The 14652-nt window shown below is 36.7% G+C and overlaps 1 protein-coding gene across 2 annotated transcripts; it reads right to left on the minus strand.

The window, feature by feature from the left end:
• Positions 1-490: 490 nt before the first annotated feature.
• On the minus strand, positions 491-13000 carry LOC103944365 (polyribonucleotide nucleotidyltransferase 1, chloroplastic). 2 transcript variants are annotated; one of them, XM_009354798.2, is made up of 25 exons: positions 12632-13000; positions 11907-11975; positions 11332-11438; positions 11202-11244; positions 10372-10455; positions 10178-10242; positions 9903-10059; positions 8794-8850; positions 8294-8407; positions 7700-7963; positions 7281-7355; positions 6968-7081; positions 6161-6253; positions 5509-5687; positions 5174-5357; positions 4982-5029; positions 4676-4748; positions 4073-4146; positions 3868-3975; positions 3681-3775; positions 2813-2876; positions 2600-2653; positions 2464-2505; positions 1157-1594; positions 491-988 (listed from the first exon to the last, which is right to left on the minus strand). In XM_009354798.2, the coding sequence occupies exons 1-24, from the start codon at positions 12911-12913 to the stop codon at positions 1259-1261; spliced, it is 2781 nt and encodes a 926-aa protein (XP_009353073.1). In that variant the 5' UTR covers positions 12914-13000; the 3' UTR covers positions 491-988; positions 1157-1258. The 2 variants fall into 2 exon arrangements, with proteins under 2 accessions (XP_009353073.1, XP_048432442.1); XM_048576485.1 differs by having other exon boundaries at positions 11907-11959; positions 12632-12744.
• Positions 13001-14652: the final 1652 nt, after the last annotated feature.

Below are 14652 nucleotides of genomic sequence, written 5' to 3' on the forward strand. Positions count from 1 at the left end.
TATGTTTCGTCTTTCCTTATCCTGAAAAATCTCAATCCTATTTCTTAGTTCTACATCATCTTTGATCCGATTGAAATATGATGCAAGTTCTTCCCTTCTGAATCAGATAGATTCATATGAATAAAGTTTTATTTTAACGAAATGATTTTGTGATCTAACTTTAATCTCTACTCTAATATTCGCAGATAATCGAGCTATTTTGCTCGATTATATGAAGAATAGTTGTTAAAACTTACCTGAAAATCCCCGGCGGCGACCCAAGGAAAGCCGCAAGGCCGTATTGCTACCCTTAAAAACTTACCGACTGCACTGCTTCGATTAGTAATGGTGCAGCGGTCGTGACTGCGGGTTGGGAATTCGACACGACCGGGTTCTGAACCTGGTTGTGTACAAACCAGACAATGCTGTCCGGTTACAGCTACCCGAAAACAACCCCTCCCGAATACAAGACTATTTAACAACTCAAACTTTAAGAGCATCAGTCCAAAGCTAGAGCAGGATGGTGTTCTACTTTGATTAAATTCGATGTTTATAATTTGACAAACATGGAGAAATACTTATGCCATGAGGCTTTTGAACCCAGAAGAAAAACTTACAAAAAAAGTTGCGATGGAGCTCAACCATGATCGTTTACAGCATAGTATTAAAAATATTGTGGTGCAGCAATAAACAGAAGACAGAAACAAAACTACCGTGTCGAAATCTGAACAAAAAATGCACCATGGCATCCTCCTCTACTGCAAAGGAAACTCTAAAGCACCTAGCAAGGAAGCTTACCCCACACCAAATGGAGCTCTCGGAATCTTGAGCAAGTAAAAATCATTGCTTCAGCAACTTTTCCCAGCTCATAAGAGTTCCCAGCTTTCTCAAAGAACACATGATGTTGTTACATTTAATCCGGTTCCTCAGTTAAATGCTTAAATGCGACACATTCACGTCAATGCACGCGAGGCGAGCCTTTTGGTGGAACATGCTAATAAATCACTTCCTGTCGAAAGCAGATTCCATCATTTCCAATTAGTGAATGATTATGTAATACAATTACGGCGTACTATCATGCTCAAAATCTAGTTAACTTCACGTAGATCGTATGAACTCTATATGTACATGCATCCATATATGACATTTAAAGAATGTCTTAGCAGGTGACTCATACCATTTCTTCCTCAGCTGGAGACACTGCACCATCGTTTTTCAACATGACAAACAGGAAGCAATAAATAATCCTCGTGAGTTGGTCAAGAAGAAAATATCCATACTATCCAATGTTAGCCTCTCCATTCACTAAAGTATTTTCGTCCTTGCTGGAGACGCTACCGACTACTTTACTGCTCTTCTTTGCTTTATCTTTGTTGATATTTGGTCCGTCTTTGGCAGCACTGACTAATCTCCGAATGAACTTCTTTTGTGGGAGCTCTTCAGCTACGTCCCTCTTTGGAGTGCTAATAATTTTCTTTGTTGAACCCTTGTCAGATGTTTCTTGGGAAGCTACATCATTGGAGTCACCCGTAGGCTGCTTTGAACTGGCTTTCTCTGCATCTGTATCTGGAAGTAAAGCTTTGCGGCTAAGGCGAAGTTGCCCCTTCTCATTTACCTGCATTATAAGGCCAAATTATCTGATTGCAGTTCTTCATAGTTGGCCCAGTAAAAGCAAACTTGGTCAACAGATAGCAAGGAATGAAAAAAGAAGGCACTGTCACGGTTATGGCAGAGCTATACATAAACAAACTACAAAAAATTTACATAAACTTGACTGATTACCTAACAAGAAAAACAACGCATCTGGTCTGTAACTATGCATTCATGTCAGTAATCTATTTATAAAAGAGCTTTCTTAAAACCAATGATGCAATGTTTGCTGCAATTACGACATTCGGAATGTTTCCAAGATTTTTATGCCGGGAGACGGTTGTACTACAAATTCTCACATGAATGACTAGAGTTGTTGCCATCAAAATCTGGCAGTCGTATGCTTTGGCACAAAAAATTTCAACCAAGTCTAATGAGTATCCTTGTCAACATGTCTTCAATGTGCGAGGATTCCTCACTTTGTTTAAGGGCGTGAAATGGAAACAAACCTTACAGTGGAATGATGGAGTATTAGCAAGATCATTGTTGAATGCAACGGTAAAAGTTTCAGGATATAAAACACAAGTACACAGGCTCAAGTCATGAAATAGCAACTTGATGCAAGGGTTAAGACCGGATTCAAACTTCCCTTAACGAAACCAACGTTTGCAGGACCATAGACTATAATGGAATTTGCTAATCTTACTAGAAAAGACATGTTCTTCACGGTCTAGGATAAGGAGACTCTACATTTTTCTTGTGTATTTGGCTGCTAGAAAAGGTTATTGTTCCACTGAGACAAAGATTTATAATGTCACACTAAATTAATCACTTACCACCGAACAGTTCATGTTAGGTTTTTATTTTTAAAGATATCAGAAATGGCAAACGTACCTCAATAAGTTTAACATCAATATACTCTCCAACTTTAACAGCCTGTTAAAAAATAAACAAGAAAGGTTTTATCTCCATGATCATAACACGCACCCACACACATATATAGTAATATAGATAAAAATTATGTGCTTACGTCTTCTGCCTTTGCCAGCCACTCTGAACTCAACTCGCTAATATGGCAAAGTCCCTGTAAAAGATTAAGAAGTGAGATGTCTGTTGATGTACTATTTCAACCCCATTTGTTTATAAGTTGAGGCCTATATCTATCTATATATCACTAGGTTTATACGGCCTACAGAGGTAAAAGAACTATATAATTATGTACTAAGAATGCACTGCATTATACCTCACGCCCAGGTGCTATTTCCACAAATACTCCATATGGAACTATTGATTTGATCTCGCAGTTCCTGAAAAATCAAAGCCAGAAAGTCAAACAGTTAGTTACTAATCTAATCCACTATTAACCAAGCACAAGGTATATCAAAGTGACATCCTGTTTCCAGATACACTAATGAATGACAACATGCATCAGTTACGAGCTTCCATACCGCACTTAACAGAAACTACGTTCTGGTAGTAGCAGACACGAATTCAGATAGCCTACAATTTCAGGTAGTAATCAACAGAGTGCCCGGTGTTCCTATAGTGTAGGGACTTTGGCCAATTTTCAGCTAATATATTGATGTACTCTTTCACTATGCCTCAGAAAATAAATAAAACAGAAAAAGATACAAAATCAAGGGCAGTAATATATCCCGGTCCTTAGTCCATAAGATTATTAAGAATTAGTTCCATAAATTATTTTCTTTCAAAATGAGATCACTCTATTTCTGCAAGCAGTCTGACTACATTTTGGAAAAAAAGATGTCACGAACACCTTATATTTGTTGTAGTATTAAATATAATTAATAACTACTACATTTCCTCAGAATTTAACAAATTAACAGTACCATTACTTTCATTCCACGTGCATTTTACATAACTTTATAAACATCATGGTTCTTGACAACATATTTGAAAGAGGTCAAGGAATGTTCTCCAACTGTATAAACTGTATGTAAAACTGATAATGCAGAACGAAGTTATGATGCTTTTAAATTTTATAAAAAAAAAAAAATGCAAAAGCTATGATATTTAAAACTTTGAACTATAAGGGCAATAACAGCATCTTTTGTGAATGATCATATATTTTCTACATAAGAAACAGCTACCTGAAGATATCACCAACTGACGGAACCATTGTCAAGTTAGTAATAATAGCTTTAGCCTTTTCTATGCTAGACAAATCCCTGCTGGTAATTCTCACCTGCAATACCCAGAACAAAAGTAATATTTAATATTTACAGTGAAACTTTTAAGGGAAATATATGGTCAGATTGGATAATTGTCCGCTCTTACTATCCCGTCTTCTTGTGTGTCAATTGTGTCTACTCCAGACTCTTCTATAATACTCTTCACCTTCTTCCCACCACTACCAATGATTAAGTTTACTTTCTCCGGGTTGACCTATTACAATATCAGGTCGTAAGAAAGAAGCAGATTACATACTTCAGACATCACTTTTATAACTTGCTTAGCAATATTGTTCTGGTAATCAACAAACCTTCATTATGTGAATCAGTGGTGCGTACTTAGAAAGCGATCTTGAAGGAGGAGATGAGCACTTCAACATTTCCGCTGAATTTTTACCCAAAATAACATTAACTTCTACTCCCACTGACAGAATAAAATATGAGATAACAAGATACGGTATCTCTAGAATCCAGAAAATTATACTGACCATCTTTGGCATTTGTTTAGAACCCACAAAAGTGTAACACACAATCATATAAACTGACCCACTAGCTCTAATCCTATAAGTTAGGATGATCAACATGTGTACCCATGCAGCTGTCTAAAGGAAGATCAAAGTGTTAATCAATTGAACTATAGATACTTCACTGGTTGTATTGGGGCATGTCTGAGAGTGGGTTCTGGATGAAGCATTTTTACCTAGTAGAAGTTTTACATGGTAGCATTTTCGTCAGAAGCAAATAAAATTTTCAACAAACTGTTAGCATGTACAGCTGTAATTAGGTTATAATTAGCCTATACATAGTTACGATAGTTAACTTTGTAATTACTTTAACTGTTTCCCTAGACTTATTCGGAACTCTTGTAAATCAGTGCATATACCTTTATGAGAGAGGAAATTAGTAAACCTTACCAATAATATGCTTACGGCCATCCTTTGCCTGTAGGAGTGCCTCTCTCATAACTGGTAATGTAATCCCGCTCACCTAAGATAGAAGTTCTTCAGGTCATTACTTATTATAATGCACAGAAAACCCGAACAACAGAAACATCACACATACGCATACTGTTTACACAATCCCTGACATTTGGTGTGGTAAGTGGTTTATAACCTAGAAGTAACAACCATACATCCTAAAACACAGCAGTTAATCTTAGCCGAACAGAGAAGAATGAAATTCATCTTGAAGAAAATATCAACATATATGTGATGGCTGACCTTTATGTCCATCTGAAATGCAGTTACACCATCTTCATTTCCGGCAACCTGCAACCACTGAATTATTCAATACAATATTATGCCATAAAATCATGATCTTTGCAGACCACTTTGACAACAGATGATCAAAATCATGGAAAAACCAACAAAAACACTAGGATAGTGAACTAAATAAATTCTAGAACATAAGACCTTGAAATCCATATCCCCGGATGCATCTTCAGATCCAGTTATGTCAGACAGAATTAGTGGAGCACCATTTCCCCCAAATTCCTCAGTTTCCAGAACCATACCCATTGCTATCCCAACTATAGAGGACTTGATTGGAACACCAGCATCCTGTAAAGCTAAGCAGCCCCCACAAACAGATGCCATACTGTATTCCGCAGAAGAATGGTGTTAAGAGGTACATCTTAGTGGTATCAGTTGGATTAATACGTGCAAAACCATTCATAAGAATATCGACCATGTTATAAATGTTTGAAATATATTTGATAATAAAATAAATTATTCACTTGAAGGTCAACCTTGAAGAGCCATTGCTTTCAGTAATTGTACTCTCAACACGTATAGTGTAAGGAAAATCATCTTCGGAAGGCAAAATTGGTTCAAGAGCTCTCTCAGCAAGCATTCCATGGCCAATTTCTCTTCTACTAGGGGCTCCATTCCGTCCAACTTCCCCAACACATGAAGGGGGAAATGTGTACTGAAAAATCAATACATTATTAGCCAGGTTCCCACTGCTTATAACATAAAGAAATGCAAACACATTTAGAAATGGCAATTGTAATAATTGAAGCATAATTTAGCGGAATTCAAACATCAATGAACGGTGGTAATTACAAACAGAGAAATTTGTTATGAAATCAAACAACTTGTTTCTCTGTAACTCTAATTATGACCCTGTTGGCAATTATGACAACAACTTCCAAATTAACACAAAAGAAAATGATCATAAATGACAATCATAAGTTAAATGATTAAAGGAAACAGATGAAATCAGAAAAAGACAAATCTACTTAAGATCAGAAGAGAAGGGCAGAATATCACATCACAAACAGATTTACATATTTATAGCTGTAGGAAACTACATGGGTGCAGTGTGCCAGAGCTACTACATTGCCAAAAAATGTTAACCACATAGCAAAGTTACTTGAATTAAGAGATATATAGAGAGACCTGGAGATAGAATCTCTTCCATTCGTCAACATCTACTAGGTTGTCTACCCTCTGTGCCATCTGTTTATCCCCGAGTGTAACAACAGCCAATGACTACAATAGAAAAAATGAAAAGAAATGGTTAATGAAACTAAACTAAAAACATTAACAGCCTTGAGATATCCACATAACTGAATCAATAACATTTGTTAAATGATTGCCTGAGAAAATCATTTTCTGGCAAGATATGAGATTAAACTAAACAAAGATAAGACTGGCAATGTGATGTGACAACCTAAAAAATTTATGTATAAAAACTGTGCATTAAGAGGCTAGCAACAGGCTCAGTTAGTACAAATGAGAGTCGAATGAGAGGATTTAAACTAATATGGGGGTGTGATTAAAGAAGTCAATGATACTCTTTGGCTCCATCACTAGTATACTGATCTCATTAACATAATATAAGAGGTGACTAGCTTGGACAACTGGGATAGCCGGACATAACCCTATTTCAAGAGCGCAATTCACATTAATTGACAAACTATTCATACTATTAAAATCATATAAGAGGTAACTGGCTTCTACTATTGGGATAGCTCCATGCATAAAACTAAGTACTTGAAAGAAACAAATCATGCTGAAATCCTTAAAACACAAACACACATGTCGCAAAGGCGACCATACATGAACAAAAGGTAACCATCTAAACGGTATTTAAGTTCTACCTACACATATTAATCACAATAGAACAACCCAAAAGAGTAGTTACAGTACACAAAACACAACCAGGTAAGTCATCAATTCATGCTGAATAATAAAATTCAAAACCTGGGTTTCCCCACGTGTGAAAAGAGCACTTCCATGTGCCCTTGGAAGCAGTCCACATTTTGAGTTGATTGGACGTATCTCATATGGGGTACGTCCATCACTTCTTCTTCCACCCTGTAACAACCAAAAAAAAAAGAAAAGAAAAGAAAAATCTAAGGCATGAATGTGAATAGCAACTTGTAACAGCCAGATGACAAAAATCTAAGGTTTCTATTGGTTTGATGCTTTAAATATTTAAAAGTAAGCAACACCCTCACATCTACCTCAAATATAGTTAAGTAAAGGTTATTGAACTAAAAGAAAATGCTCATACCTCCACAATGCGTCTTCGTAAAAATTTGGATGTAACTTCTTTGAATACCAGCTTCACATCTACCTCAGAAAAGAACTAGAAAACAAAAAAACATAACTTTATTAACAATTGCACTCACAATTAAGTGTTCAAAAAACACGGAGACGGACGAAGAATAAGACAACTGTCAATTGAAATATCCAAAACTTATATCAACACCATTCCAGACCAATCAACAAACCAAGATTTTTAGTTAAGAAAACAAATAAGAATAGGATGGTTCCATCTTTCTTAAATATTAATAGACATTGGATAAATACATACACGTACATACATAATTACATATATATAATTATATATGCATTAACAATAAAAGATAATGTCATCATTCACACAACCACAAAACACTTGAATACAGAATAGAAAGAATTGTTCCATACCAAGGGGGTTGACTTTCGTGAACTAGGCTTTATATGAACATCACCTTCATCTACTTCACCATCCACAACCACTTCCTCATCCTCCTCTTCATCTTCAAATATATCTGGTATTGTTTCACTGCCTACGAGAGCTGCATCCTTACTAACATATCCCTTTTCTGTAAGTATAGTTAAAACTTCTCCTTCCAAAGACAAGAGAGCCTTCCTTCTAGGAATCTTGTCCTTAATCTGCAGAGCTCTTATCAACTCATCACTGGCAATTTCCTGCACATGGTAAACTATAATGCGTGAGCACTTAATGTTTGGCACGTATAAAAAAGTAAAACCTTGGTCACCAAAATAACAAAAGGAATAACACTTTTCTTATGGAAAACTAAGTACTCCACAATTATACTGGAACTAGGAATTTCACGTAAAGAAGTAATCAACAATTTTATTATTAAACTTACTTCTGAGTTTGTGTGTGTGTGTGAGAGAGAGAGAGAGAGAGTGAAAGTGAGAGTAAGAGAGAGAGAGAGAGAGAGGGGGGGGGGGGATCATTCTAATTCAAAAGGTGATATCTTTCTGTTGCAGAACAACAGATAGAAAGCATACCTCAACATGATTATATAGCTCAGGGGGAGGTAATTTGATTGCATCAAGCATTTTTGGCTTTCCACACTTCTTAACCAAAGCTTCTACCTCATTGCAAATTGCTTGTATGGCATCCTGACATTGGTGTATAAACAAAGTTTATAAATCTAATATGGATATGTGTCTGTTGTGGGATTATTCTAATAAACAATCAAAGAAATAACTAAACAAAACTCTTTGACCAACCAAATAGAGTTGCAGATCTCCCAGCAGCGAGACTTAGTACATATAGTTTGAAAAAAAAAGTCATGTTCTAATAGAGAAAGTAATTATAACTTCAATACAGTACATAACATACAGGGCACAAGTTCACTACTGGCCTAACCAGAAATTCTAGGGTTTAGCCTTGGTAAGGCCAAGATAATTGGAACGTAGCATAATCTTTTTTTTTTTTTTTAACCTAAGGCAAATAATATAACTCGTGCAAGCACGTAGACTACATACTCAAAAGAAGTAACAACCTGCCCAACTTCTACTGCTTGCAGCAACTTTTCCTCTGTGAGAAAATCACAATAGCCCTGCAAATAAGATGTTACACCAATGAGTGTGAGTCAGCATAAGGACAATGAACATAGAAAACTCTCATGGAATTACTATATCCACCACTGGAGAAACGAAAGTGTTATTTATAGTCTTTCATGTCAAATGTATAATGTTTACATAAAGTAACGCAGATGAAAAATGAATTTAAAAGCCCAAAAGTAAGCAAAAATCTACTTGAAGTGATACACACACACACACACATATAACGACTAAAGATGTGGTTTAGAGTCTAGACAGTTCAGATGTTAGTATAGGCTCTATTGTACCAGATTAGTCTCTCAGTCAAGAACCCATCAAGTGCCAACTCAGCTATGATTAAGTTAGACAATTAAATCATTCAGTTGTATTAAGGTTAATTAATAGTGTTTAGTTGTTGATGAGCTGCATTAGTTGATGTATATATATAGCGGGAATTAATCCAGTTCAAGTAAAGAAAAAATAAGTTCTCTCTCTTCGAAAGGGAAGTGTAGACTTCTCTCTCAAGCTTCTCTCTTGTAACTTGTTAGAGCTTCTTTGCAGATCAATCATGGTGATTTCTTCATCGCTTTCACCAGATACTTCTATAGTTCTACTCTAGTGGTCCAGTTGACAGAACAAATAGCAAGTGCAATTTTATTCGCTGCTAAACCTGTATTGAATATCATAGTACCCTTTCTAAATACTAGTTCCTACATTGTGTAATTTGAGATGCAAATTACTAAAATATATTTTATTCAATTGCAATAGCATATAAATGAACAGATAAATAAAATGTTGTTTATTTCCATGTCCTGCAATAGACATTCTTTCCACTACATCTAAGGAAAATTACAGAGGCTGAGAAAAGAATTTTTGATACCTTCTAAAAGTATTAATTTATTAAATCCCAGAAAATGTGCCTACAAACTTTTTTAAGAGTAATAAATCTGCCATATGAATTCGGTATGGTCTGCATAATTGAATTTACAACTGTAATCCATTTCTGAAGACTTAAGTTGACGAGGGTTCGGAATTGTCGAACATTACATTTAACTTTTCAGTAACTTACCTCTATCATCAATATTGCATTATCTGTGCCAGCGACCAACAAGTCCAACTCAGAGTCTTCCATCTCCTTTGTTGTTGGATTCACGATAAATTTGTCACCAACAAGACCAATTCGCACTCCTGCTACAGTTTTTGAGTTTGGAACTTCAGAAAGAGCCCTGTGGAAGTTGAATAATTAGGCCTAATAAAGTGTCATTTTCTTTTGTAAGAAAGGTGAACTAAATTGTAAGATGTGTGTCGTAAGGGGTCCAGAGAGCTGGGAACAGCCAGACTTACACTGCTATTCCAGCTGCTGTGACTGCCAAAGAATCAGGAGAGTGCAAACCATCATAACTCAGAACCTGAAGGGGTATGTTGACAAAGGAGCCGTTAGCAAGAGGAAATATAAACCAAGCAATATAATAGCACCTTATTTCTTTATTTGCTTAAATGAAGCAATTAACAAATCTAAAAACACATATGGAATGTACCCAAGAAAGTATCTGAGTTTCATGGTAGAAGCCGTTCAACATAGTTGGACGCAAAGGCCTATCAATCAATCTACAAATGAGAACCTGCACAGAATGAAAAGTTAAAATAATTTTATTTTTATTTTCCTTTAGATGAAACACACTTTTATTAGAAACAGAAGCAATTACAAAGTGTGGATAAGGTATCCAAAATCTAAAAAAGTACAGAACCAGACCTCTCAAATAAAGCTAAAACAAATATTTATTAAAATATAAAAAAAGGAGAATGTTGACTTTTGTACGATGCATACATAACAGTGCATTTACATGGGAGTTTTATTTTTTAGTGAGACTATCCTCCCAATATGGGAACTCAATAGAGAGGAAAAACTTAGAAAGTTCAGATCAATAATTCCATGCTACAGTTTCTGCTCTTAAATCTGAGATGACATGTACAACGTGAACCCACAACCACACCTTCCACCCTTATGATGATAAGAGGAGCTAAAGAGGCATATCTGAATTTTTGGTGGCTAATAAAATAGCACAGACCTCTAAATAGGAATTAAAGAATTCTTTTTATACGAAGAAACAGTAAGCATTCAACCTTCGACTTTAAATATTGTTCCTTTCATTCCTGGGACCTAGATGTACACGTACAACTTAAGAAGGCAAACTGTTGCATGCTTTCTAAGGAAGAACAGATAAACACGCCAGACCTATAAAGCAATGCAATAGCAATCGCATGAAATAAATAACCATTTCGACCTGCATGTCTTGATTAAATAAGACAGCTCAAGCTGTCAGGCGGGGGTTCTTAATAGTTAATACTCAAAGCTGGTGGCAAGTACCTCATGATCTTTCGCCCTTCCTTCTCGTTTGAAGAAGCCTCCACTAAAACAATGTCAAATACAAAGTATTACTAGACAAGCAATAAGTAAGAGTCTAACCAACAATACAGGAAAAAAGTCCAAGACAAACCTAGTTCGACCTGCTGCTGAAAAGCGCTCCTGATAATGTACCGAAAGAGGGAAGAAGTCCGAAGGCTCACTTGGAGTGTCGGCCAGACAAACAGATGTGTAAATAATCTACAACAAGAAACATAAATCTGCTAATTCTTCAGAGGAAGAATACCTAAATTCAGCTATAAAATAAAAGCAGGAATTAAAGATTATTATCAAAAGCAACACACCAAAAATATACTTTTACTGCATAACACAATGCAAAACCTTCGAGCTTTCCATCTTTAGATGACAAGTATGTGTTAGCCAAGGATGAAAATACTCATATTAGTAGAAACATCAATATTCCAGATTTACAAAAATTGGAAATATAGGTAAAAATCATGAAATGGCATAAGTTCACTTAAAGCTGGAAATTCTAGATGATAGTTTAGAATATCAGTATTGTATAAAAAGAACATGTAAACTGCCTCAAATAATATAACAGTTATACAGATCATATACGACAGGCTGAAAAACTTGCCCGCTGACTACTGCAAAAAAAGGTACAAGACTAAAAAAGGAATGATTTGCTTTCAGGCACAAATAACTTACGGTTTCTCCATCTGTCACTGTAACAGAAGCACTGGCTTGTCTCCCAATATGACCTGTCTCAACCAAAATCTGTAAAGATTCCAAATAAATATTACATGATAAAACAATCAAGCTTAATTCAGTATATCTTTTTCCTCTCAAACAAGTTGCTACAATACAATATTACTGAACTGATAAACATGTTCTGTAAAACCAATATTTTTGTACACTTTTCAGTCCTAAGGGGTGTTCCATATACCATGATTCTATAAATAATTTGTGGCAGTCACGGAAGTATCCAATTCAAATGCAATTTGCAGAAATTAGTTATCCACAAAGTTATTCATATGCCAGGCGCAAATAAGTGGAACACATGATAAAATAATCAGCAAGACCTCCACTTTAAGTTTGTTTCACTTTCAAGTTCGAACACCAGTGTTACTCTGAAAATGGGTTTTCGATGGAGTTTCTACAAAAGATTCAGAAACACAATTTCATTTAGTTTTAACACCAATTTCACGCAATTTGGTAGTACTTATTCAACACACTTGATACAAATCCTATCCAAAATCTCTCTAAATATGCATATAAAAAGAAGAAGAAACTGATCAGGATAATCCCAATTATCCAATGCACGAAAAGATACGAAAAACACGAAAGAACAAGGAACAGGGGCGGCTAATAAGCATGCAAGATACATTCTTTTCAAATATGAAGCAACCAAATTTTGTGAAAACTCGACTCACATGTCTATCACCAACAGGGATTTTGACAGAGTACGGCTGAGGGTATCCCTGAGGACCACCGCTCGTCGAAACACCGCGGGGCTCGGACAAAGCTCTGATGGCAAGACCCTTCTTGCCGGTCTGCCTGGGCAGAAGCAGGGACAAGTTGCAGAACTTGGACTTGCTGGGGAAGTTTGGGGAACGAGGGCAGTTTGGAAAGAGGAAACATTTAGGCCTGTTTGGGTTCAGGAATTGGGAGGGATTAGGGCAGTGGAGTCTGCCACTGTCAGGATTTGCCAACATATCTTGCTTCTATCAGTGTGGCCGCTTCCGCTCCACTCTACCGGTTACGGAGAGAGAGAAGACTTTATCCGCTTACTTCAAAGGCGCGCAGGGTTGAAAGAGGGCAGAAATGAAATAAAGAAGAAAGTCCTAATTATTCATTTGCCCCTGAAACTAACATGGAGTATCATTTTAGCCCCCCTAAATTGAAAAATTCGTGCCATTTGTAAACGAATGCCGAAACCGAACCTGGACCGGCCCGATATTTGGATTTTCAAAGGTTTCGGTATCAGACCGAACACAAGATCTCCACAAAACTGGTACGGGACCGGTTTCATTTCCCTAAAACCAGTCCCCTAAGTAATGAATGCATTGCGTATGCCAAGGACTCGAATGATATGTTCTTCCCTGTTGGAACTGTGTTTTATGTGGGACTTGGAGTCCCACATCGCCCAAACCCTTTACACTCTAAGTCTTTATAAGTGATTTCACTCACTTATAGTTTGAATTGATTTAGGCCAAAGCCATGGACCTTGGGCCTTAGAATTGGAGAGTTTGGGTGTATATATTAAATGTCAAAGATGGGCCTTGGGCCTTGGGGCTCTTGGGCTCGGATGGACGAAAAACACAAGTTACGTTTTTGATTTTTTGGATTCAGTTTTTTCCGATTGAACAGTTACGTTCAGTTTTTATTGAACAGTTGCATTCGGTTTTCTTTTTACAAAAAACTGATAAGCCAAAACGGTTGGATAAGTTCGAATTATGCCATTATATATATGGCAATAAAAATCAGAAACCTATATCAAGTTTTTCCATATTCATTCCTCCATTTTTTTTCACAGAGAACCACACAACCAATTCGCCAAGAATCCAAGTTCGAGTGCAAGAACTTGGATTAGATAGTTGTATCCTGCAAGATAGACGTCCATACGAACTACTGCACTGGTGTAGGGGCGTATTTCTGTCTTAGGAGATTGCTACTGCAAGCCTCTATCTTCCTAACCAAGTTAGTGTTTTGTGATTCATTAATTTAGTTTTGCAATTGTTTATATTGTGAGATATATAGATATATATATATATATATATATATATATATATATATATATTGTTTCCTTGTAATTCATATTCGAAATAAACTGTGCAATTGTTGTATAATATATATATACTTAACATTTGATTGTATTTAACATTCTTTTCAAGGTACGTAAGTGTTGCTGTTGCATTTGCATTTGCTCGTTAACTGTTCTTTTTGTGGACGTTGTTAGGGTCCAAAAGCAAGCCATTCCCTTCACTCATTTCCGTCGTCGACGTCAGGCGAAGGGCAAGCGCTGGCCTGTCAGTTCTGCCAACTTCATCTTGCATTTGCTCAAGAATGTCGAGAATAATGCACAAGTACGCATCAGTCTCATGTTCACTTTTCGTTTTTGGCTTCAAATAACGCGCGCGACTGGGGATACTTACCACTGTTTTCAGCTCGTTTGGATGTCGAGTTGCTTGTCGTGTCCAACATCGAGAAGTAGACGAGCAACCAAGCAAAGCCGCCGGACGCGCTGAGCTCACGTCAAGCTCGTTTTGTCTAGGCGCGAAGAATCGGCATGAGAAAGCGGAGGTTTGGGATTGTGAGCCGTGTTGGCAGGAACATCAAAGACGACTAAAGGTTCCGTACTGTGAGGAGGAAGTGAGCGGGCTCATGGAGCTTTTGAGAAAGGGAATGGAGCTGCATGCAGGAATGGAATCGTCCTCAGATGATGAAACAGTTG

The sequence above is a fragment of a genome, unplaced genomic scaffold (genome assembly GCF_019419815.1).
Source record: "Pyrus x bretschneideri cultivar Hongxiangsu unplaced genomic scaffold, Pyrus_bretschneideri_v1 Contig9, whole genome shotgun sequence".
In the NCBI taxonomy this organism is placed as follows: Eukaryota; Viridiplantae; Streptophyta; class Magnoliopsida; order Rosales; family Rosaceae; genus Pyrus; species Pyrus x bretschneideri.